The sequence below is a fragment of the Dendrobates tinctorius genome, unplaced genomic scaffold (assembly GCF_039654945.1).
Source record: "Dendrobates tinctorius isolate UK_male_01 unplaced genomic scaffold, ASM3965494v1 ptg000070l, whole genome shotgun sequence".
Lineage (NCBI taxonomy): Eukaryota > Metazoa > Chordata > Amphibia > Anura > Dendrobatidae > Dendrobates > Dendrobates tinctorius.
The window spans coordinates 93,626,940-93,654,422 of NW_027361738.1; the positions used below are offsets into that span (position 1 = coordinate 93,626,940).

Consider the following 27,483-nt stretch of genomic DNA (forward strand, 5'->3'; position numbering starts at 1 on the left):
TACTATAATACTGCCCCTACGTACAAGAATATAACTACTATAATACTGCTGCCTATGTACAAGAATATAACTACTATAATACTGCTCCTATGCACAAGAATATAACTACTATAATACTGCCCCTATGTGCAAGAATATAACTACTATAATACTGCCGCTATGTACAAGAATATAACTACTATAATACTGCCCCATGTACAACAAGAATATAACTACTATAATACTGCCCCTATGTACAATAATATAACTACTATAATACTGCTCCTATATACAAGAATATAACTACTATAATACTGCTCCTCTGTACAAGAATATAACTACTATAATACTGCTTCCTATGTACAAGAATATAACTACTATAATACTGCTCCTTTGTACAAGAATATAACTACTATAATACTGCCCCTGTGTACAAGAATATAACTACTATAATACTGCTCCTTTGTACAAGAATATAACTACTATAATACTGCTCCTATGTACAAGAATATAACTACTATAATATTGCTCCTATGTACAAGATTATAACTACTATAATACTGCTCCCTTTGTACAAGAATATAACTACTATAATACTGCCCCTACGTACAAGAATATAACTACTATAATACTGCTCCTATGTACAAGAATAGAACTACTATAATACTGCTCCTATGTACAAAAATATAACTACTATAATACTGCTCCTATGTGCAAGAATATAACTACTATAATACTGCCCCTATGTACAAGAATATAACTACTATAATACTGCTCCTATGTGCAAGAATATAACTACTATAATACTGCTCCCTATGTACAAGAATATAACTACTATAATACTGCTCCTATGTACAAGAATATAACTACTATAATATTGCTCCTATGTTCAAGAATATAACTACTATAATACTGCTCCCTATGTACAAGAATATAACTGCTATAATACTGCCCCTACGTACAAGAATATAACTACTATAATACTGCTCCTATGTACAAGAATAGAACTACTATAATACTGCTCCTATGTGCAAGAATATAACTACTATAATACTGCTCCTTTGTACAAGAATATAACTACTATAATACTGCTCCTATGCACAAGAATATAACTACTATAATATTGCTCCTATGTACAAGAATATAACTACTATAATACTGCTCCCTATGTACAAGAATATAACTACTATAATACTGCCCCTACGTACAAGAATATAACTACTATAATACTGCTCCTATGTACAAGAATAGAACTACTATAATACTGCTCCTATGTACAAGAATATAACTACTATAATACTGCCCCTATGTACAAGAATATAACTACTATAATACTGTCCCCTATGTGCAAGAATATAACTACTATAATACTGCCCCTTTATACAAGAATATAACTACTATAATACTGCTCCTATGTACAAAAATATAACTACTATAATACTGCTCCTATGTGCAAGAATATAACTACTATAATACTGCCCCTATGTACAAGAATATAACTACTATAATACTGCTGCTATGTGCAAGAATATAACTACTATAATACTGCTCCCTATGTACAAGAATATAACTACTATAATACTGCTCCTATGTACAAGAATATAACTACTATAATACTGCTCCTATGTACAAGAATATAACTACTATAATACTGCTCCTATATACAAGAATATAACTACTATAATACTGCCCCTATGTATAAGAATATAACTACTATAATACTGCTCCTATGTACAAGAATATAACTACTATAATACTGCTCCTATGTACAAGAATATAAGTACTATAATACTGCCACTATGTACAAGAATATAACTACTATAATACTGCTCCTACGTACAAGAATATAACTACTATAATACTGCTGCCTATGTACAAGAATATAACTACTATAATACTGCTCCTATGCACAAAAATATAACTACTATAATACTGCCCCTATGTGCAAGAATATAACTACTATAATACTGCCGCTGTGTACAAGAATATAACTACTATAATACTGCCCCATGTACAACAAGAATATAACTACTATAATACTGCCCCTATGTACAAGAATATAACTACTATAATACTGCCTCCTATGTACAAGAATATAACTACTATAATACTGCCCCTATGTACAAGAATATAACTACTATAATACTGCTCCCTATGTACAAGAATATAACTACTATAATACTGCCCCTATGTACAAAAATATAACTACTATAATACTGCCCCTATGTACAAGAATATAACTACTATAATACTGCCCCTATGTACAAGAATATAACTACTATAATACTGCCCCTGTGTACAAGAATATAACTACTATAATACTACCCCTATGTACAAGAATATAACTACTATAATACTGCCCCTATGTACAAGAATATAACTACTATAATACTGCCCCTGTGTACAAGAATATAACTACTATAATACTACCCCTATGTACAAGAATATAACTACTATAATACTGCCCCTATGTACAAGAATATAACTACTATAATACTGCCCCTATGTACAAGAATATAACTACTATAATACTGTCCCTATATACAGGTATATGACTACTATAATACTGCCCCTATGTACAAGAATATAACTACTATAATACTGCCCCTATGTACAAGAATATAACTACTATAATACTGTTCCTATGTACAAGAATATAACTACTATAATACTGCCCCTATGCACAAAAAGATAACTACTATAATACTGCTCCTATGTACAAGAATATAACTACTATAATACTGCTCCTATGTAGAAGAATATAACTACTATAATACTGCCGCTATGTACAAGAATATAACTACTATAATACTACTCCTATGTACAAGAATATAACTACTATAATACTGTCCCCTGTGTACAAGAATATATCTACTATAATACAGCCCCTATATACAAGAATATAACTACTATAATACTGCTCCTATTTACAAAAATATAACTACTATAATACTGACCCTATGTACAAGAATATAACTACTATAATACTGCTCCTATGTACATGAATATAACTACTATAATACTGCTCCTATGTACAAGAATATAACTACTATAATACTGTCCCCTATGTGCAAGAATATAACTACTATAATACTGCCCCTATATACAAGAATATAACTACTATAATACTGCTCCTATGTACAAAAATATAACTACTATAATACTGCTCCTATGTGCAAGAATATAACTACTATAATACTGCCCCTATGTACAAGAATATAACTACTATAATACTGCTCCTATGTGCAAGAATATAACTACTATAATACTGCTCCCTATGTACAAGAATATAACTACTATAATACTGCTCCTATGTACAAGAATATAACTACTATAATACTGCTCCTATGTACAAGAATATAACTACTATAATACTGCTCCTATATACAAGAATATAACTACTATAATACTGCCCCTATGTATAAGAATATAACTACTTTAATACTGCTCCTATGTACAAGAATAAAACTACTATAATACTGCTCCTATGTACAAGAATATAAGTACTATAATACTGCCACTATGTATAAGAATATAACTACTATAATACTGCCCCTACGTACAAGAATATAACTACTATAATACTGCTGCCTATGTACAAGAATATAACTACTATAATACTGCTCCTATGCACAAGAATATAACTACTATAATACTGCCCCTATGTGCAAGAATATAACTACTATAATACTGCCGCTATGTTCAAGAATATAACTACTATAATACTGCCCCATGTACAACAAGAATATAACTACTATAATACTGCCCCTATGTACAATAATATAACTACTATAATACTGCTCCTATATACAAGAATATAACTACTATAATACTGCTCCTCTGTACAAGAATATAACTACTATAATACTGCTTCCTATGTACAAGAATATAACTACTATAATACTGCTCCTTTGTACAAGAATATAACTACTATAATACTGCCCCTGTGTACAAGAATATAACTACTATAATACTGCTCCTTTGTACAAGAATATAACTACTATAATACTGCTCCTATGTACAAGAATATAACTACTATAATATTGCTCCTATGTACAAGATTATAACTACTATAATACTGCTCCCTTTGTACAAGAATATAACTACTATAATACTGCCCCTACGTACAAGAATATAACTACTATAATACTGCTCCTATGTACAAGAATAGAACTACTATAATACTGCTCCTATGTACAAAAATATAACTACTATAATACTGCTCCTATGTGCAAGAATATAACTACTATAATACTGCCCCTATGTACAAGAATATAACTACTATAATACTGCTCCTATGTGCAAGAATATAACTACTATAATACTGCTCCCTATGTACAAGAATATAACTACTATAATACTGCTCCTATGTACAAGAATATAACTACTATAATATTGCTCCTATGTTCAAGAATATAACTACTATAATACTGCTCCCTATGTACAAGAATATAACTGCTATAATACTGCCCCTACGTACAAGAATATAACTACTATAATACTGCTCCTATGTACAAGAATAGAACTACTATAATACTGCTCCTATGTGCAAGAATATAACTACTATAATACTGCTCCTTTGTACAAGAATATAACTACTATAATACTGCTCCTATGTACAAGAATATAACTACTATAATATTGCTCCTATGTACAAGAATATAACTACTATAATACTGCTCCCTATGTACAAGAATATAACTACTATAATACTGCCCCTACGTACAAGAATATAACTACTATAATACTGCTCCTATGTACAAGAATAGAACTACTATAATACTGCTCCTATGTACAAGAATATAACTACTATAATACTGCCCCTATGTACAAGAATATAACTACTATAATACTGTCCCCTATGTGCAAGAATATAACTACTATAATACTGCCCCTTTATACAAGAATATAACTACTATAATACTGCTCCTATGTACAAAAATATAACTACTATAATACTGCTCCTATGTGCAAGAATATAACTACTATAATACTGCCCCTATGTACAAGAATATAACTACTATAATACTGCTCCTATGTGCAAGAATATAACTACTATAATACTGCTCCCTATGTACAAGAATATAACTACTATAATACTGCCCCTATGTACAAGAATATAACTACTATAATACTGCTCCTATGTACAAGAATATAACTACTATAATACTGCTCCTTTATACAAGAATATAACTACTATAATACTGCCCCTATGTATAAGAATATAACTACTATAATACTGCTCCTATGTACAAGAATATAACTACTATAATACTGCTCCTATGTACAAGAATATAAGTACTATAATACTGCCACTATGTACAAGAATATAACTACTATAATACTGCTCCTACATACAAGAATATAACTACTATAATACTGCTGCCTATGTACAAGAATATAACTACTATAATACTGCTCCTATGCACAAAAATATAACTACTATAATACTGCCCCTATGTGCAAGAATATAACTACTATAATACTGCCGCTGTGTACAAGAATATAACTACTATAATACTGCCCCATGTACAACAAGAATATAACTACTATAATACTGCCCCTATGTACAAGAATATAACTACTATAATACTGCCTCCTATGTACAAGAATATAACTACTATAATACTGCCCCTATGTACAAGAATATAACTACTATAATACTGCTCCCTATGTACAAGAATATAACTACTATAATACTGCCCCTATGTACAAAAATATAACTACTATAATACTGCCCCTATGTACAAGAATATAACTACTATAATACTGCCCCTATGTACAAGAATATAACTACTATAATACTGCCCCTGTGTACAAGAATATAACTACTATAATACTACCCCTATGTACAAGAATATAACTACTATAATACTGCCCCTATGTACAAGAATATAACTACTATAATACTGCCCCTGTGTACAAGAATATAACTACTATAATACTACCCCTATGTACAAGAATATAACTACTATAATACTGCCCCTATGTACAAGAATATAACTACTATAATACTGCCCCTATGTACAAGAATATAACTACTATAATACTGCCCCTATGTACAAGAATATAACTACTATAATACTGCCCCCTATGTACAAGAATATAACTACTATAATACTGCCCCTATGTACAAGAATATAACTACTATAATACTGCCCCTATGTACAAGAATATAACTACTATAATACTGCTCCAATGTACAAGAATATAACTACTATAATACTGCCCCTATGTACAAGAATATAACTACTATAATACTGCCCCTATATACAAGAATATAACTAATATAATACTATCTCCTATGTACAAGAATATACTGTAACTATTATTAAGCTATAAATGGGATTTTGAGGTAATTCCTCAGATTTTGAGTTTACATTTTGTAGAAACAATTCAAAATATTTGAAATGTATTAGTTTAATAATTTTAAAAAAATACTTACTTGATTCAGAATATCCTGTTTCTGGATGACATGCAAATATAAAAGTAAGAAGATATGTTAACAAATGTGGGAGATGTGACATTTTGTACATACATTTGTTGTGTATACATTGCACATTGTTCTTTCTCATTTTAATATTAGCAGAAATCCAAGCTGAATGATTGTTCTCAGATTGTCAGATACACATTGCGTCTTTTTGGTGTTTTTTTAAAAAAAATTTTGATTACTGCACAATGCTAAAAATATCTCTTTGTCAATTACTGAAAAATCAAAAATGTAAAAACATAAATATATATATTTATATAAGTTGATAGGAAATATGTTATTAAGCAGATAAAGATAAAGGAAATGTAATTAAATAAAATATAAAACAGTAAAACTGAGAATGGAATTTAATAAAAAATTAAAATTAAACAGTCCAAAAATTAGTCATTTTATTATTTAATAATAATAATAATAATACATTTTATTTTTATAACGCCGACATATTCCGCAGCACTTTACATTTCAGAGGGGATTTGTATTATTTGTATTTACTTAACTTTACTTTTTAGTGTAATTGGAAATATGGGGTTAAAAAAAATATATTTTTTTTTTGCTTTTTAATCTTCACATCAAGTTTTTTTTTTTATCCCATATCTGTAACTACACTAAAAAAATAAATTTAAATAAATCAAGATACGGTGAACAAAAATGACATTTGGAATTCGAGTGTGCCATAAAAAAACAAATAGTAACAAATAATCATCACGCTTGGGATTAGATGAGGAATATAGACTTCTTTGGGGGCAATTTATTATTTTTTTGTTCTTAAAGTCATGTAATTTTGAATAAAGTCATCTCCTCTCAGCTGATTTTTGACCAAGTTCAGCTCATCTTTCTCATGATCATGGATCAGCCAGACAAGAGGAACAATGTTAAACGTTAAGAATTCCGTCACGAAAACAATCTCACTGATTGACACTCCGCTAACTCATTCTGCAGTCAACAATAGTCAATTCAACATAGAGGTTTATTTTAAGGCAAACGATGCAAAACTTTTAATGGAACCCATTTGCAAAAATGATTTTTAACCAAAATTACATGCATTTACGGAAAAAAATAAAAACAAACCAGAAGGTGTCTATATTTTTTAGCTGTGCATAAAATTGCAGAAAGGCTGTGTTCACATTTTCATTAAAGAATATTGGACCTCAACCCATTTAACCATTGCCAGACTCCAAATTCTGATGTTTTGGATCAGGAAGTGTCTTGAGCATATCATGTCCCCCTGGAAGACCTGGAGTTAGACGGTCACGTCGCGTAATGAATCGTAGGACTTCTATAGAGATTGTGTGTGCCTTGTCCTATTTTAAATGGATTTGTTTTCCTTTGGTGCTGAGAGGGTTAAGGACTCTTTCCATGCTGGCTGAGACCATACAGTCTTCTTGTTTTCAGCTGCAACTGCTTATCATTTACTCCCTCTATATATGCAGGCTCTAGGTGGTTAGTCCTTGCTGGTGAAAGATTCGTCTTCCTGTGTTGTGTGCTAAAGCTAAAGTGGTTTGAGTGGAGTGTAGTTGTAGTGTTGTGTGGTTTGCTGTAGTACGTGTGTGTTTATCGCCTGGTCCCTGTTCCTATTTAGTTTATTCCTTCCTGTCCCTATCCTTCTCCCTATTGATGGTTGATGCTTTTGTATGATAGAGGTTTTCTGTTATCCCTGTTTTGTCTTTGTGTCTTGTTTATCTTACATTTCTATCCCAGGCTCCATGGGAAGGGGGAGGACACAGATTAGTGTTTAACAAAAGCATAGTAAGGTCAGAGACTCAGGCCTTTCTACCTTCAAGAGTACCTCCGGGACAGGGATAGTTAGGGTCCCAGTTCCAGGGACAGTTTGATTCCCCTCTCAATCACCGAAGACCGTCACAGCGTGACAGGTAGTGTGCATTTGTACAACTCGTGTGATTTTTTTGTGCACCAGGACCTCTCCTGCGTGGAACCAATATGATGCATGATAATAGCTCCAAATGGACGTCTACGATCGTATCCAACAGCCAGTGGCAATACGACTGGCAGCCAATGGCACACGGTAGCCAATGTCAATACACCCAATACTTCTAACTCTTGCACTGCTGACCCTAAGTGGCTTCTATTGGGAATTGCTGGGATCATTTTGCAATGATTTCTTTGGACTTCTCATATTCCTCTCCTGGACGTCTAGAACAATGATTTTCACCATCGCACCTCACCATGTACATCGCTTTCTGCTTCACTGGCTGATTATAGTGACACAGTCAGTAGACATACTATCATTATTATTCATTTTAAGACAGGAAAAGTCTTATTTTATTCTGATCTCGCAGTCTGTACAAATATCATAATCCTTTCTCCGAGGCTGATATTAGTATAATAAATGAGGGACAGAATATTCCCTTTCGTAGATCGGCAGCGAGGGAACATTTATTCAAGTGTCTAATGAGATTTCTTCTGTCACATTGTACAAGTCGCCCCTCGACGTCCCTCTTATTAGGTCAGCAGTTCAAAATGCCAAAGGACATCTCAATCCAGAAATAAAAATGCTGATAAAGGCGGCACGTCGGCATTACACCGCGGATACACTGTGCGCCATCACGTCTTATGTCTGAGGCACAATACGGCTGAATATTTCTACTACATCATTAAATGGCGTCGATATTCTTTGCTAATTAATGTAACAATCGGGGTGGGAAGTGACAGTAAAGGCTCCCTGTGCACAACGTGTGTCCTTTCCCACGTTGAGATGTGATTATATGAAATATCTACTTACACACGTCACAAAAATCTACAAATGACATCAATATATTTTCCGCCAAACTAGAAAAATCAAAAGATAAACAAAAAACCCTAAAGAGGAGAGAGGCAGTGATACACAACAAAGTTTTCATTTGATCGCCCAAAAATTTTAGTGATGCCATTGCAAGAATTAAGAAGTTTAAAACAATAATAGTCCAAACTTTTTTTTTAAGTAAACTTTGCTCTGTAAAGTTTTGTTTTTGATTGAAGAGCCATAATTTTTAAGGCACCGTTGTGCTATCACATGTCCTCTTATGGTCAGTGGGGTACTCTCCCCTGTAGAGTGTAAGCTCTTATGGTCAGCGGGGTCCTCTCTCTCTCCTGTAGAGTGTAAGCTCTTATGGTCAGCGGGGTCCTCTCTCTCCTGTAGAGTGTAAGCTCTTATGGTCAGCGGGGTCCTCTATCTCCTGTAGAGTGTAAGCACTTATGGTCAGTGGGGTCCCCTCTCTCCTGTAGAGTGTAAGCTCTTATGGTCAGCGGAGTCCTCTCTCTCCTGTAGAGTGTAAGTTCTTATGGTCAGCGGGTCCTCTCTCTCCTGTAGAGTGTAAGCACTTATGGTCAGTGGGGTCCTCTCTCTCCTGTAGAGTGTAAGCACTTATGGTCAGTGGGGTCCTCTCTCTCCTGCAGAGTGTAAGTGGGTCGCCCTCCCAGGGCTGTGGGGTACTTGGTACTGGGCCGGCGTCAGTGGGATGTGTCACAGCAGCGGTGACCCCGTCCGTGGCCCTGGGCGCCCGATTAATAGGGGAAGTTTGAATGATGGAATGTAGTTAATGGAATAGTTCGTGACACCACCTGTGGTGTTCGGCAAGTGAGATGTTGAGCTGACGCTGTGTGCAGATCCTCTGGGGCTGGTGGTGTGTTGCAGCCAAGATAGTGAAGCTCCCCACAGGTGGAGCTGTAGTCCCAGGGCAGTGTAGATGTAGGGGCAGAGGAGAGGTGCAGGCAGTGTAGAAGCTGGTGTCCAGATGTAGCGGTGCTGGGTGTGTTGGCGCAAGAATCAATGGAGGACACCAGGCTTGTAGTTCCAAAGCTTTACTCACAGTCTGTAGTACACACAGGTGCCTGCCTCCGTGCTGTGTCCTCCGGGTCAGGGACTCAATCAACCTCCAGGCCAGATGGAATGCTCCTTTCCAATGCTCCGCCAACATGTGCCTTTCTGAACGTCTCCTCTTATAGCGCTTTTAAGTGTGAAGCACGCCTAGTACTGAGTTACACTGGCACTGCCTCCTGACAGATGTTCCCAAGAACTCTACTTGTACGGCAGACAGCTGTAGCCTGCTTCGGGGACTCCTTACTCCTGAGTCCCGGCTCACTATCAAGGTTGCTGTTGTGCCCCCAAGTCTTAGATGGGAGTAGTGCATTTACAGCCCACTACTCCACCGGTGTCTGCTGTAGGACCATTAGTGTCCATACAACCTCGGGGACCGGGCCCCGGCCTTGTGCTTAGAACTTCTAGGCAGGGTTCTTCCTCTAACCCACGTCCTCTGTTCCCTTTTACTCCTACGTTCCGTACTAGTCTTTCCTTCTTATGGAAGATCAGGTTTCAGTTCAATGTCTTTCTCCTTCTTTCCTTTCCCGTGCCAGCAGACACAGGTCACTGAGAACTGCTGCAGCACCTCCTTCCTCCATCCCTCTCTCAGGGATCTTCCTTCCTCACTCCTCACCAAGTGACTCCCTCTGACTGACTGCACGACTGACCTCAAATCCTAAACCTTCCCGCTCTTTTATGCATTCTAATTCCACCCGCCTCCCAGCACGTTTCATGTTCCAAGCAGGGAGCCACCAAAGGTGCTCTGCTAAACTCCAAGCGGGGAGCCGCAATGTGGCTTTGGTGAACTCCCGTGTTGTGTGGGATGCAGGTGTTGGAGCGTGGTCAGGAGCCTCCCACTTACCTGGATGGTGGGGCACCACACCTCAGGAGGAGATGCAGTACCTCTGTGGCGACTGAGCCTCAGGGGCGCCACATAAGCTCTGATGGTCAGCGGGGTCCTCTCTGTCTCTCTCTCTCTCTCTCTCCTGTAGAGTGCTCACTGTTGCTATGTAATGTCCTCCATGCTGCTAATTGTCTTTATGTTTTGAAAAAAAAAAGAAAAAGAAATGAAGAGCGGGAAACATCTCATGTCCCACTGTGGATGGAGGTGATTATTACCAACTTGTTTCCTCCCATCAGCTCAGAGTAGATTGCAAATAAGAGATGAAGCCTCCAGAAGGGAAATATGGTGAAAATGCAAGATACCAGACATACAATGGTCAGAAAGTGTTATCCCTCATGTATTCACACAGGACAGTTCATTCTGAAAAGTTATATGATTGTAAGATTACAACAAACAGCCAAGTCAACTCTGTCAACTCCTACACTTTTATGATATCCTAAGAAAATGACTTTGGATTAACAAACATTTAATGTATTGGAAGTTGAAGGGTGATAGTGCCAGGCAGGTAATTCCAAAGAAGAGGGGGAATACTGAAAGAAGAGGTGAATAATGTAGTGGAGCAGAGAAGGAATTGTACAGATTAGAGACCACATTTAGGCTGCTACTTAGTAGAAGAAATATGGGCAAATACTGAATTATACTAGATTAGAGAGGCATTCCTTTCTTATAAAGTGACTAGCTGAAGAGCCCGGCATTACCCGGGCATAGTAACTAACTGTGGTTAGTTATAATAAATTATAATTATCCTCCATCCCATAGTCCAGTGCCCATATACCCATCATACATATCCTCCATCCCATAGTTGAGTGCCCATATACTCATCATACATATCCTCCATCCCATAGTCAAGTGCCCATATACCCATCATACATATCCTCCATCCCATAGTCCAGTGCCCATATATCCATCATACATATCCTCCATCCCATAGTCGAGTGCCCATATACCCATCATGCATATCCTCCATCCCATAGTCCAGTGCCCATATACCCATCATACATATCCTCCATCCCATAGTCCAGTGCCCATATACCCATCATACATATCCTCCATCCCATAGTCCAGTGCCCATATACCCATCATACATATCCTCCATCCCATAGTCCAGTGCCCATATATCCATCATACATATCCTCCATCCCATAGTCGAGTGCCCATATACCCATCATGCATATCCTCCATCCCATAGTCCCGTGCCCATATACCCATCATACATATCCACCATCCCATAGTCCCGTGCCCATATACCCATCATACATATCCTCCATCCCATAGTCCAGTGCCCATATACCCCTCATACATATCATCCATCCCATAGTCCAGTGCCCATATACCCATCATACATATCCTCCATCCCATAGTCCAGTGCCCATATACCCGTCATACATATCCTCCATCCCATAGTCCAGTGCCCATATACCCCTCATACATATCATTCATCCCATAGTCCAGTGCCCATATACCCCTCATACATATCATACATCCCATAGTCCAGTGCCCATATACTTAATTGCAGGGCAGAGTTCTTCATCTGCCCCTCGTGGTCCTTCTACCGGGAATCCCTAGGTTATATCCATGGAGTAGTTTCTAAGAGCAGCTGCTCTGCTCTGCTGTCTGGTTCTGACTCAGCTGCACACATGATCTCTGCACTCACAGCAACAACTCTACATGCACACTTCCTATCCATGTGCAATTTAGTGAAGGGTCGTTTCCGAATGATCTGACTCCCTGCTGTGTACGATAGGAGCCGGCACCCCAGTCAGGACCACTAAATTCTCTGAATGGCTCTCACTGGGCGTAAGATACTGGTGTCCGGCGGACGTAACTCCACCCTCCTGAATCAAACTCCACCCACTCATCAACTTAATTGGCTAAGAGCAAGTAGGCGGAGTTCCTTCCATGGGTGAGCGGCGTTTCAGATGCATATGTCATTGTGAACATATATTTAATAAAGATCCATTTAGAATCCAAAAGAGCAGGCTCTTTTTGGCCAGCGGAGCCAGGAGAGCCACACTGCCCATCACTTGTGCAATTGAAGTACATGGGAGAATGATGTTACTGTGTGTGTTAGTGATCCAGAAATCTGAAATTCATGGGTGGCAGGATTCATACAAGACGATATGACATATATAGGTCAGAACAAACGCTGATCTGAAAACAAAGTCAAGAAATAGTTTTAAACCCACATATAGACAAGAATAAAGGAACCAGGCAAAAATTCTGAAAAATTAATCGGATAAATGTCCTGTTCCTTTAAAACGAAAGTTTGTGCACGGCAATAAAAAATCCTGGAAGTAGCAGCCACGGGATAATGAGAACGATTAGTCTTGTATGTTGTATCACTGAGATAACATGGTCACCACCCGTCCTCAATTTCCTGGGATCTCAACAGGTTTTAAGAATTTCTTCCAGGAAAATGTTTTTCTGTGTAATTGTGCTTGTTTTATTGAGTACTGACAAAATGCACATAAGATTCCTCCGAGAAATAAGAACACATGCTGCGACCATCAGTCATGTACGGAGAAAAGCACCAATAATACTGCACATCATTAGACTCTCTTGTTACCGGTCCGGAGCCATAGGAATGGAGGACATGGTACCGATATTTAAGAAAGTGCAAACATAAGTGGTGTGTGCAACATTTTTGAGGGCATTATAAGAGACGGCATGCAGAAATATATTGCAGAGAATAATATAATAAACTGACAACCAGCATTGATTCATGAAGGATAAGTCGTGTCATACTGACATGTTGGGATTCTACAAGGAGTCGTGATGAGCAAACGGGTTCGGAAAATGTTTTGTACGATAAATCTCGGGTGTTATCCAAGGTTCTGGGCGTGTGTGGCGCCCCCAGGTGTATGGTCGCCACAGTGGCTTTGCCTTCCTCCAGGGGAGGTTAATGCCAGGCTTGGAGGCAATGATGGGTCTCTCTCGCAGTCAATCCATACATGCAACACAGTTCCACTCCAGGCCAGAAGGGGGAGTTCTGAACCGGAATTAAGGGGAGGAGTGTTCTCTGAGGGCCAAGAGGAAGGAGTGGGCAGTTAGTCTGCAGAGGGTGAAGTGTGCAGACATGTATAGAGAAGCTGGAGGTTGAACTCGGAAAGGAGAGCTCCCTCACAGTGAGAGCGCATGAACTGGAGCCTGGTCTCCACGGTTGTACGGATACTAACGGTCCTGCAACAGACACCAGAGGAGTAGGAGGCTGTAAATGCCCTACTCCCATCTAAGACTTGAGGGCACAACAGCAGGCTTGGATAGTGAGCCAGGACTCCAGAGAGAGGAGTCCCCGAGAAAGGCAACAGCTGTCTGCCATGCAAGTAAGGTTTTTGGGAACATCTGACAGCAGGAACTTCAGTGTAAGTCAGTACTTGGAGTACTTCATTCAAACAAGCTCTAGGAAGGAGACTGCACAGCCCATCTGCTGAGAGAGAATCCCTGAGCTGCTTCCAGGCTAGCCTGCTCCAGTACCATCTGTAATCAGGACCCTGGACTGCAGTTATCAAGTAAAGGTACAGAAATTGCTCCCCGCTGTGTCTTGTCTGCTTCCTACCCTTACGGCACTGCTACATCCCCGTGCCAACCACTTCTACACTGCCCTGGGACTACAGCTTCACCTGTGGGGAGCTTTTACACCTTTGCTGCACCCTACCATCAGTCCCAGCGGATCTGCATGCAGCGTCGGCTTAACATCTCCCTTGCCGAACACCACAGGTGGCGTAACGATTCACGAACTATTCCATTCCATTAACTACATTCCCCCATTACTTGGGCGCCCAGGCAGTGGCGTAGCGTGGGGGGGCGGGGGGGGCGGTACGCCCCAGGCGGCACATGTGTGGGGGCGGCGCTGCAGCAATTCCTCTTTGTGGGAGAAGCACGGAGGCAGTGAGGCACAGTGCAGTGCAGCGGCGGGCAGGGAGCAATCACAGCAGCTCCGCTACCTGCAAGCGGGAATAGCAGGAGCGGAGCTGCAAAGACCCGTCCTGCTTCCTGCCCGCCGCCCGCGCTTCCTGTTTGACACAGAAGCGCCGCTGAATGACGTCATCATTCAGTGGCTGCTGCTGTGTGAGCGAGGAAGCGCGGGCGATGCTGCGGACAGGTGAGAGGAGAGAGGTGGTGTCTGTGTGTATGTTTGTCTGTGTGTGTATGTATGTATGTATGTGTGTGTGTATGTCTGTGTGTATGTCTTTGTGTGTATGTATATGTCTGTGTGTGTGTGTATGTCTGTGTGTATGTCTTTGTGTGTATCTGTGTGTGTGTGTAGGTTAGCCTGGCCCTGGAGGAGATGGGGACATGAGAAGACCATGATGGGGAGAGAAGGCCATAATGCCTGGGGTGATGGGAGAAGGCCATGAGGGGGTAATGGGAGAAGGCCATGATGGGGGTGATGCAGAGAAGGCAATGATGGGAGTGATGGAGCAGGCAATGATGGGAGTGATGGAGCCGGCAATGATGGGAGTGATGGGGAGAAGGCAGTGATGGTGTGATGGAGAAGGCAATGATGGGGAGAAGACAATGATGGGGTGATGGAGCAGGCAATGATGGGAGTGATGGGGAGAAGGCAGTGATGGGGTGAAGGAGAAGGCAATGATGGGAGTTATGGAGCAGGCAATGATGGGGGTGATGGAGCAGACAATGATGGGAGTGATGGGGTGATGGAGCAGGCAATGATGGAGTCATGGGGAGAAGGCAGTGATGGGGTGATGGAGAAGGCAATGGTGGGGTGATGGAGCAGGCAATGATGGGAGTGATGGGGAGAAGGCAGTGATGGGGTGATGGAGCAGGCAATGATGGGGGTGATGGAGCAGACAATGATGGGAGTGATGGGGTGATGGAGCAGGCAATGATGGGAGTGATGGGGTGATGGAGAAGGCAATGATGGGAGTGATAGAGAAGAGAGAGAGAGGATTCAAAAAGATTTAAATAAACTGGAGAAGTGGGCAGCAACTAACAGAATGGTTTTTAACAGGGAGAAATGCAAAGTACTACATCTGGGCAATAAAAATGGAAAAAGCATATATAGAATGGGAGGAATAGGGCTAAGTGACAGCACATGTGAAAAAGACTTGGGTATACTAATAGATCACAGACTGAATATGAGTCAACAGTGTGATGCAGCAGCAAAAAAGGCAAATGCAATTCTAGGATGTATTAACAGAAGCATACAGTCTAGATCACGTGAAGTCATTATTTCTCTCTACTCCTCTTTGGTCAGACCTCATCTGGAATATTGTGTCCAGTTTTGGGCACCACATTTTAAAAAAGACATCAACAAACTGGAGCAAGTTCAGAAAAGAGCGACCAGAATGGTGACCGGTCTGCAAACCCTGTCTTATGAGGAAAGGTTGCAGGATTTGGGAATGTTTAGTTTGCAAAAGAGAAGACTGAGAGGAGACTTAATAGCTGTCTACAAATATCTAAAGGGCTGTCACATTGTAGAAGGATCAACTTTATTCTCATTTGCACAAGGAAAGACTAGAAGCAATGGGATGAAACTGAATGGGAGGAGACACAGATTAGATATTAGAAAAAACTTTTTGACAGTTAGAGTGATCAATGAGTGGAACAGGCTGCCACGAGAAGTGGTGAGTTCTCCTTCAATGGAAGTCTTCAAACAGAGGCTGGACAGATATCTGACTGGGATGATTTAGCGAATCCTGCTTTGAGCAGGGGGTTGGACCAGATGGCCCAGGAGGTCCCTTCCAACTCTACGATTCTATGATTCTATGATTCTATGATTCTATGATGGGGAGAAGACAATGATGTGGTGATGGAGCAGGCAATGATGGGAGTGATGGGGAGAAGACAATGATGGGGTGATGGAGCAGGCAATGATGGGAGTGATGGGGAGAAGGCAGTGATGGGGTGAAGGAGAAGGCAATGATGGGAAGAAGGCAAGGGTGGGGGTGATGGGGAGAAGGCAATGATGGGGGTGATGGAGAGGGCAATGAAGGGGTGGTGGGGGAAAAATAAATGATGGTGGGGGAGAATGCAGTGATGGTGGTGGTGGAAAGGGCAATAAATGGGGGTGGTGGAGAAAGCAAAGATAGTGGTGGAGGAGAAGAAAATGATGGAGGTGGTGAAGAGGGCAATGATGCGGTGGGGGAGAGGACAATAATGGGATGCGAGGGGAGGAGGACAATGAGGGGTGTGGGGGATTGGGATGGGAGGAAGGGGGACTTATAATGGCCTTAGGAACAGGGGGAGGTGGAGGAAGACATTATCGTTTATTATGTCTAACACAGTCCCTTAGTATATAGTGTACTCACTATGTCTAACAGAGTCCCTTAGTATATAGTGTACTCACTATGTCTAACACAGTCCCTTAGTATATAGTGTACTCACTAATTCTGTATAACACCATCCTTACATATTAGTTACTCTTTTATTATGTATAACACCATCCCTTATTACGTACCATCCTCTCTAGTTATATAGGATGCCGTCCCTTATTATATAGCTTCCTCTGCTGTTATGTATAGTGCTGTCTCTTACATAGTGTATTCTTGTTAATTTTGTTATTTACAGCGCCCTCTTTTATTACATAGTCCCCTCTCTTTTTAGATATAAAATCACTGCTGATGGAGCAGCCGATGACCAAACTACCAGTCCATCAGCTCCTCCATTAGAAAGGAAGCTTTCCCATGCTCCATCAGCAATCATTGCATTATACAGCCAACAAGACAGGACGGTATGTAATAAAAAACAGGGCTCTATATAATCCAATATGTAAGGTCTGTCAATAGTGTTGAGCATTCCGATACCGCAAGTATCGGGTATCGGCCGATACTTGCTGTATCGGAATTCCGATACCGACATCCGATATTTTTTCAAAATCGGGCATCGGAATCGGAAGTTCAAAGTTGATTGACAGCCGAAATGACGTCATCATGATGCGCGGTGTGTGCGCATCATGATGCGCCGTCATTTCGGGCCTTCCGGCGGTCTCTGCCGGCCTGCCGGGGGGCTGTGCCGGCCTGCCGGGGGGCTGTGTGGACTGTCCGGGGTCTGTACCGGCCTGCCGGGGGGCTGTGCCGGCCTGCCGGTGGTCTGTGCACCCTGTGGGGGTCTGTACCGGCCTGCCGGGGGGCTGTGCTGATGTCCGGGGGTCTGTGCAGGTATCGTCCGATGGGACTACAAGTCCCATCGGGCGATGCCTGCTACCATGACAGTGATTGACACATTAGCCAATGATGGGACAGTAGTAGTCCCATCATCCGGCTAATGTGTTAAATGTTTAAAAAAAAAAAAAAAAAATACTACATACATTCTACATGCATGCTACATACATACTACATGCTACATACATACTACATATATACTACATGCATGCTACATACATACTACATACAGTGGGGCAAAAAAGTATTTAGTCAGTCAGCAATAGTGCAAGTTCCACCACTTAAAAAGATGAGAGGCGTCTGTAATTTACATCATAGGTAGACCTCAACTATGGGAGACAAACTGAGAAAAAAAAATCCAGAAAATCACATTGTCTGTTTTTTTTTCATTTTATTTGCATATTATGGTGGAAAATAAGTATTTGGTCAGAAACAAAATTTCATCTCAATACTTTGTGATATATCCTTTGTTGGCAATGACAGAGGTCAAATGTTTTCTGTAAGTCTTCACAAGGTTGCCACACACTGTTGTTGGTATGTTGGCCCATTCCTCCATGCAGATCTCCTCTAGAGCAGTGATGTTTTTGGCTTTTTGCTTGGCAACATGGACTTTCAACTCCCTCCAAAGGTTTTCTATAGGGTTGAGATCTGGAGACTGGCTAGGCCACTCCAGGACCTTGAAATGCTTCTTACGAAGCCACTCCTTCGTTGCCCTGGCGGTGTGCTTTGGATCATTGTCATGTTGAAAGACCCAGCCACGTTTCATATTCAATGTCCTTGCTGATGGAAGGAGGTTTGCACTCAAAATCTCACGATACATGGCCCCATTCATTCTTTCATGTACCCGGATCAGTCGTCCTGGCCCCTTTGCAGAGAAACAGCCCCAAAGCATGATGTTTCCACCACCATGCTTTACAGTAGGTATGGTGTTTGATGGATGCAATTCAGTATTCTTTTTCCTCCAAACACGACAAGTTGTGTTTCTACCAAACAGTTCCAGTTTGGTTTCATCAGACCATAGGACATTCTCCCAAAACTCCTCTGGATCATCCAAATGCTCTCTAGCAAACTTCAGACGGGCCCGGACATGTACAGGCTTAAGCAGTGGGACACGTCTGGCACTGCAGGATCTGAGTCCATGGTGGCGTAGTGTGTTACTTATGGTAGGCCTTGTTACATTGGTCCCAGCTCTCTGCAGTTCATTCACTAGGTCCCCCCGCGTGGTTTTGGGATTTTTGCTCACCGTTCTTGTGATCATTCTGACCCCACGGGGTGGGATTTTGCGTGGAGCACCAGATCGAGGGAGATTATCAGTGGTCTTGCATGTCTTCCATTTTCTAATTATTGCTCCCACAGTTGATTTCTTCACTCCAAGCTGGTTGGCTATTGCAGATTCAGTCTTCCCAGCCTGGTGCAGGGCTACAATTTTGTTTCTGGTGTCCTTTGACAGCTCTTTGGTCTTCACCATAGTGGAGTTTGGAGTCAGACTGTTTGAGGGTGTGCACAGGTGTCTTTTTATACTGATAACAAGTTTAAACAGGTGCCATTACTACAGGTAATGAGTGGAGGAAAGAGGAGACTCTTAAAGAAGAAGTTACAGGTCTGTGAGAGCCAGAAATCTTGATTGCTTGTTTCTGACCAAATACTTATTTTCCACCATAATATGCAAATAAAATGAGAAAAAAACAGACAATGTGATTTTCTGGATTTTTTTTTCTCAGTTTGTCTCCCATAGTTGAGGTCTACCTATGATGTAAATTACAGACGCCTCTCATCTTTTTAAGTGGTGGAACTTGCACTATTGCTGACTGACTAAATACTTTTTTGCCCCACTGTACATACTACATGCATGCTACATACATACTACATGCTACATACATACTACATATATACTACATGCATGCTACATACATACTACATACATACTACATGCATGCTACATACATACTACATACATACTACATATATACTACATGCATGCTACATACATACTACATACATACTACATGCATGCTACATACATACTACATGCTACATACATACTACATATATACTACATGCATGCTACATACATACTACATACATACTACATGCATGCTACATACATACATACTACATACATACATATATACTACATGCATGCTACATGCATACTACATACATACTACATGCATGCTACATACATACTACATGCTACATACATACTACATGCTACATACATACCACATATATACTACATACATACTACATACATGCTACATACATACTACATGCATGCTACATACAATACATTCATACAATACATACATAGACATACAGAAATTCCCACACAGCTTTTACCATAAAGTGAGACTAGGGACTTTTTTTTTTTAAGTGGCGGAGGAATACAGTGCGGAAGGATACCTACCTTCCGTCATTGGATTCCTGCAGCCCGTAGAGAGCGGCAGCATCAGCTGATGCTGCAGTTCTCTACCCAAGATCGTCGTGGGACACACTCGTGGACTGCTTCGGATCATGGGTGAGTATTTTTGTGGTTTGTTATGTTAATATTTATTCCGTAGACGACAATGGCTTCGGGGAACAATGTGACAAGTATTGGTAAGTATGTTACTCTATGTTATATGTACTGTATGTCTATGTATGTATTGTATGAATGTATTGTATGTAGCATGCATGTAGTATGTATGTAGTATGTATGTAGCATGCATGTAGTATATATGTAGTATGTATGTAGTATGTATGTAGCATGCATGTAGTATGTATGTAGCATGCATGCAGTATGTATGTAGCATGCATGTAGTATATATGTAGTATGTATGTAGCATGTAGTATGTATGATGCATATATGTAGTATGTAGTATGTATGTAGCATGTAGTATGTATGATGCATATATGTAGTATGTATGTAGCATGTAGTATGTATGTAGTATGTATGTAGCATGCATGTAGTATATATGTAGTATGTTGCATGTATGTAGCATGCATGTAGTATATAAATTCCCTCTGCTTGCTGTCTTCTGCAACATATTCAAATGGTACAACTTCCCACCTCTGATTGCTGTCTCATCTGCTGCAATAGACTCTAATGGTAAAAATTCCCTCTGCTTGCTGTCTGCTGTGTCATCTGCTGCTTTACCATCTAGAAACATAGTTTAATGTGTCTGCTAATTCTTTGTTATAAATCATTTGGTGCATTGTACTTAAAACTCACTGTTGCATTTCCATGACTGGGATCAGTGTAGATCTTATCTGGTGGAGGTGTTAAAATAGATGTTGCCAGGCTGAATGTCTTTGATCATCCCAAAAAAAAAAAAAAAAAAAACCCTGGTGTGCTGACCCCAGCTGCCAAATTATCCTCAACCAGTTCCCACAATCCATCTCTTCTGACCCAGCAGTCTGGAATATAAATGTGAACCATTCTTAGAGGTGCACGCATGTGGGGGTGCACGCATCACAGAAGCAAAGCGTCACGAAGATAAGCGTCGGGATACAGCAGTTATTACATGGCAGTTAGTCAGGGCAAGAGTCAGGTAACCCTCACTCTGCTGTCCCTTTTAACCATGTGCTTTATTCCTATCCTCCTATGTTCTCTTGCAATCCACTTTCACCGACCAATCCCCCCTCCATCACAACTCATATACATCAGCTCCTCTCTCTTTGCTTCTCCCATGTACAGCTCCCATGCACTTCTCACCTTCTTAAAAAGCCTCAGCCCATCTTGCCCAAACACACTGCACATAAAATCTTCATACAATTCCAAAAACTACTTGCTCTTTATCTTCCTGCTCCTACTGATTTCAGGGGACATCTCCCCCAACCCCGGTCCACCATCCCCCAACCTCAACCCCTACCCTACCTCACATCGAAACCTTAATAATCTTACTAATATCACTTGCACTCCTTCATCTCCTTCTTTCAATTGTGCCCTTTGGAATCCACGGTCTGTATGCAACAAGCTTCCTTTCCTACACAATTACTTTCTGGAAAACTCTCTGAATTTGTTGGCCCTCACGGAAACCTGGATTCAGGATTCTGACACTGTCTCTCCTGCTGCCATTTCCCATGGTGGCTTACAATTCTCCCATTCCCCGATACCGACAAATAGACCTGGTGGTGGAGTCGGCATACTCCTGTCCCCACAATGCACTTTCCAGGTCATCCCCTCAGTTCCATCACTCTCATTCCCTTCTTTTAAAGTCCACACCATCAGGCTCTTTCGTCCCCTCTCCCTCAGAGTAGCGGTCATATACCGGCCCCCAGGCTCACCCACCCACTTCCTGGACCATTTCTCTGCCTGGCTGCCGCACTTCATGTCCTCAGAACTACCAACCCTTATCCTGGGAGACTTCAACATCCCCATTAACAGCCCCACTTCCACATCTGCATCCCAGCTTCTATCACTAACCACTTCTCTAGGCTTCTCTCAGCTCTCAACCTCTGAAACACACAAAGACGGTAACACCCTGGACCTGGTTTTCGCCCGGCTCTGCTCAATCTCCTACCTAGATAACTCACCGCTTCCCCTCTCTGACCACAACATTCTCTCCTTTACACTCACAAATCCTCGCTCACCCCAGCACCCTCCTACCTACCATTCAGTCAGAAATCTACAAGCCATTAACCCTCATACACTTTCAGACTCCCTACACTCATCATTGTCCCCAATCTCTTCTTTGTCCTGTCCTGATCTGGCTGTACATCACTTCAATGACACTCTTAGAAGCACCCTTGACCAAGTAGCTCCCCTCACCCTCAGAACCTCCAAACACAGAGTGAAACAGCCCTGGCTCACATCGCAAACCCGATTTCTCCAGCGATGCTCTAGGTGTGCTGAACGCTTATGGAGGAAAACACAAACACCAGAAGACTTCATACACTTCAAATTTATGTTAAGGACATATAACTCTGCCCTTCACCTCGCCAAACAGACCTACTTCACCACCCTGATCTCCTCACTATCCAACAACCCCAAGAAACTTTTTGACACCTTTCACTCCCTCCTCAGGCCAAAAGCACAAGCCCCTATCACAGACATTTGCGCTGATGACCTGGCCTCCCACTTTATAGAGAAAATAGACAATATCCGTCAGGAAATCCGCTCCCAATCACCAAGTTCAGTGACTCCCATCCCTCCCTGCATTTCCCCTGGCTCACTCTCCACATTTGCTCCCATCACAGAAGAAGAAGTCTCCAGGCTCCTCTCCTCTTCTCGTCCAACTACATGCACAACCGACCCCATTCCCTCACATCTCCTCCAGTCTCTCTCCCCAGTCGTCACAACTCACCTAACTACAATCTTTAATCTCTCCCTCTCCTCTGGCATTTTCCCCTCCTCCTTCAAACACTCTATCATTACTCCATTACTAAAGAAACCCACCCTTGACCCATCCTGCACAAACAACTACAGACCAGTCTCCAATCTCCCCTTCATCTCTAAACTCTTGGAGCGCCTGATATACTCACGCCTTACCCGTTACCTCTCCACTCACTCCCTCCTAGACCCTTCACAGTCCGGTTTCCGCCCCCTACATTCGACAGAAACTGCACTCATCAAAGTGACCAATGACCTTCTGACAGCAAAACGTAATGGTGACCATTCTCTGCTCATTCTTCTTGACCTATCTGCAGCTTTCGACACTGTTGACCATCCTCTCCTACTCTCTAGGCTCCAGTCACTAGGCATTAAGGACACTGCTCTTTCCTGGTTCTCCTCCTATCTTTCCGACCGCTCCTTCAGTGTTCTGTTTTCTGGCTCCACTTCATCTCCTCTTCCTCTCACTGTTGGGGTACCTCAGGGCTCAGTCCTTGGCCCCCTTCTCTTCTCTCTATATACAGCCCCAATTGGGCAGACCATCAGCAGATTTGGCTTTCAGTACCATCTTTATGCTGATGACACACAACTGTACACATCATCCCCTGACCTTACCTCCGCTGTACTACAGAACGCCACTGACTGTCTGTCTGCAGTCTCCAACATCATGTCTGCTCTCTATCTGAAACTCAACCTCTCCAAAACTGAACTTCTTCTGCTCCCACCATCTACTAACCTCCCTAAATCTGACATTTCCCTCTCTGTGGGTGGCACCATAATAACACCCCGACAGCAGGTGCGCTGTCTGGGTGTTATGTTCGACTCCGATCTCTCCTTCACCTCCCATATACAATCTCTTGCCCGCTCATGCCGCTTACACCTAAAGAACATCTCTAGAATCCGCCCTTTTCTCACCATGGAAACAACAAAAACTCTCACTGTCGCCCTGATCCACTCCCGCCTAGACTACTGTAATGCTCTATTAATTGGCCTCCCTCTCACTCGACTCTCCCCTCTCCAGTCTATCCTTAATGCAGCAGCCAGGGTTGTCCATCTGGCTAATCGTTTCTCAGACGCGTCCGCTCTTCGCCAGTCGTTACACTGGCTGCCAATTCATTACAGGGTACAATTCAAAGTACTTGTTCTCACCCACAAAGCTCTCCACAGTGCGGCACCCCCTTACATCTCCTCCCTCATTTCTGTCTATCGGCCTAACCGACCGCTGCGCTCTGCAAATGACTTTCGACTAACCTCTGCCCTAATCCGTACCTCCCACTCCCGACTCCAAGACTTCTCCCGTGCTGCGCCAATCCTCTGGAATGCTCTACCCCAAAATATTAGGACCATCCACAATTTGCATAGTTTTAGGCGCTCGCTCAAAACACATTTGTTCAGAGCGGCCTATCACATTCAGTAATCAAAGTCATGTTTGTGTGTGTGTAGCCCATTCACTATCTCCATCTAACCCCCACCCCCTGAAGATCGCTGGACCGTCATTGTAAATACATCATTGTAAATACAAACCTGTGCTTTGTATCCCCCCCACCTCATTGTAGATTGTAAGCTCCACGAGCAGGGTCGTCTTATTTCGCTTTAATTATTGTATTGTTAACGTTGTTACTTATGACTGTTGTGTTTGAAACTGTTCAACTGTAAAGCGCTGCGGAATATGTTGGCGCTATATAAATAAAGATTATTATTATTATTATTATTATTATATATGTAGTATGTATGTAGTATGTATGTAGCATGCATGTAGTATGTATGCAGCATGCATGCAGTATGTATGTAGCATGCATGTAGTATATATGTAGTATGTATGTAGCATGTAGTATGTATGATGCATATATGTAGCATGTAGTATGTATGATGCATATATGTAGTATGTGTGTAGTATGTATGTAGCATGTAGTATGTATGTAGTATGTATGTAGCATGTAGTATGTATGTAGTATGTATGTAGCATGCATGTAGTATATATGTAGTATGTTGCATGTATGTAGCATGCATGTAGTATATATGTAGTATGTAGTATGTATGTAGCATGTAGTATGTATGTAGCATGCATGTAGTATATATGTAGTATGTAGTATGTATGTAGCATGTAGTATGTATGTAGCATGCATGTAGTATGTATGTATGTAGTATTTTTTTTTTTTTTTTTACATTTAACACATTAGCCGGATGATGGGACTACTACTGTCCCATCATTGGCTAATGTGTCAATCACTGTCATGGTAGCAGGCATCGCCCGATGGGACTTGTAGTCCCATCGGACGATGCCTGCACAGACCCCCGGACATCAGCACAGCCCCCCGGCAGGCCGGTACAGACCCCCACAGGGTGCACAGACCCCGGGCAGTCCGCACAGCCCACCGGCAGGCCGGCACAGACCCCCGGCAGGCCGGCAGAGACCCCTGGAAGGCCCGTACAAACCCCCGAGAGGCTGTACAAGGGCAGGAAAGGGTTTTTCCAATTCCGATACCGGAAGTCTCATAGACTTGAATGGGACTTCCGGTATCGGCATCGGCGATACCGATACTTTTTTTAAAGATCGGCCGATCCATTCCGATCCGATATTTTGAAGTATCGGACGGTATCGCTCAACTCTATCTGTCACATTATTAAAAATTATTATTAAAAAAGCCATTAGGTCTTCATCCAGCATCATCAAGCTAATGCATACATATATATAGAGAACTGCAAGAAGATGAAAGTCTAGAGATTTAGAAATAACAGCAGAGTTAGTAGCAGACTAAAAATTAGATCTTTGAGTGTAGTGTGGGCTCTTCGGATGCTTCCGGATTATCAACGACCAAAGGGGCGGCAAATTTTTCTTACGCCCCGGGCGCCACAAACAGTTGCTACGCCACTGCGCCAAGGGCCACGGTCCGGGTCACCACTGCTGTGACACATCCCACTGACAACAGCCAGGTACCGAGTACCCCACAGCCCTGGGAGGGCGACCCACGTGCTCATATATTATGTCCTAGTCACTGCGGCTGCATGACTTCCGGCTGTTAGACATCCTCATATCATGCAGCCGCAGGGACTCGAACGTAATATATGAGCACTCCCAAGATCTTCAGATAACACCTGAGTTTGCTTGGAAAAGAGTGTATCCGAGCACATTAACTCATCATTAATGAGGAGTTGAGTGCAAATCTAGATGTTGGTTATGAGGTTCCACACTAGAACCTTGCACTGAAAGGGAATCTGTCACTAATCTATGTAGCCATTCACATGATTTTCTCTGATCGGACTGCAGAAAATCTTGGACACATGTTCGATTTTTCAAAATCACCAATGCAAGTCTTTTTCTACCAAAAACAAGAAAAACTGGTGACGCTCTGATCAAACTCTGATCAAAATAATCGGTCCGTTTTTCTTGAACATGAGAAAGTCAGATGTCCGAATGAGGGAAAGACTTCCACAGGTAGTGCAGGATTGGGTAGGGTAAAACATCTCCGCTATCATTGCCCTGCAGTGCCACATCACACCGAAATTAGTCTTATTTATTTGCAAATTATCTTCGCTAGTGCCACAGGGGCATGAATCAGGGCTCGTGTACTCCTTGGCTCCTCTTCTCGTCTCCTCGCCGGTGCTGTCCCCTGCTTCTTGACTGACAGCGAAGAGCAGAGGTGAAGTCGCGCAGCAGAGCGTCTGTCTCCACTGTCAATCATGAAGCAGGGGGGCAGCGCCTTCATTCTAAAAAATATATTGGAAAGTCAGGGTCAGTTCAAAGGCAAAAACCTAGATAATTACGCCCTGTCGCTCTTATATTGAGAGGTTAGAAAAGTTAGTCTTGGTTAGCTCAGAATAAATACAGAAACCTGTAAGAGTTTAACAACCCAAAAGATGACAGGAGTAGAGGCGATC

At 41.5% G+C, this 27,483-nt stretch overlaps 1 protein-coding gene across 1 annotated transcript in view; it reads right to left on the reverse strand.

Moving 5' to 3' along the window:
- The window catches only part of DGKB (diacylglycerol kinase beta), a 738,755-nt gene that overhangs the window by 549,325 nt on the left and 161,947 nt on the right, over window positions 1–27,483 (reverse strand). The window contains exon 4 of the mRNA XM_073582131.1: window positions 6,425–6,445. Within this exon, the coding sequence (XP_073438232.1) occupies window positions 6,425–6,445 (21 nt within the window). The remainder of the gene's footprint in view (window positions 1–6,424; window positions 6,446–27,483) is intronic.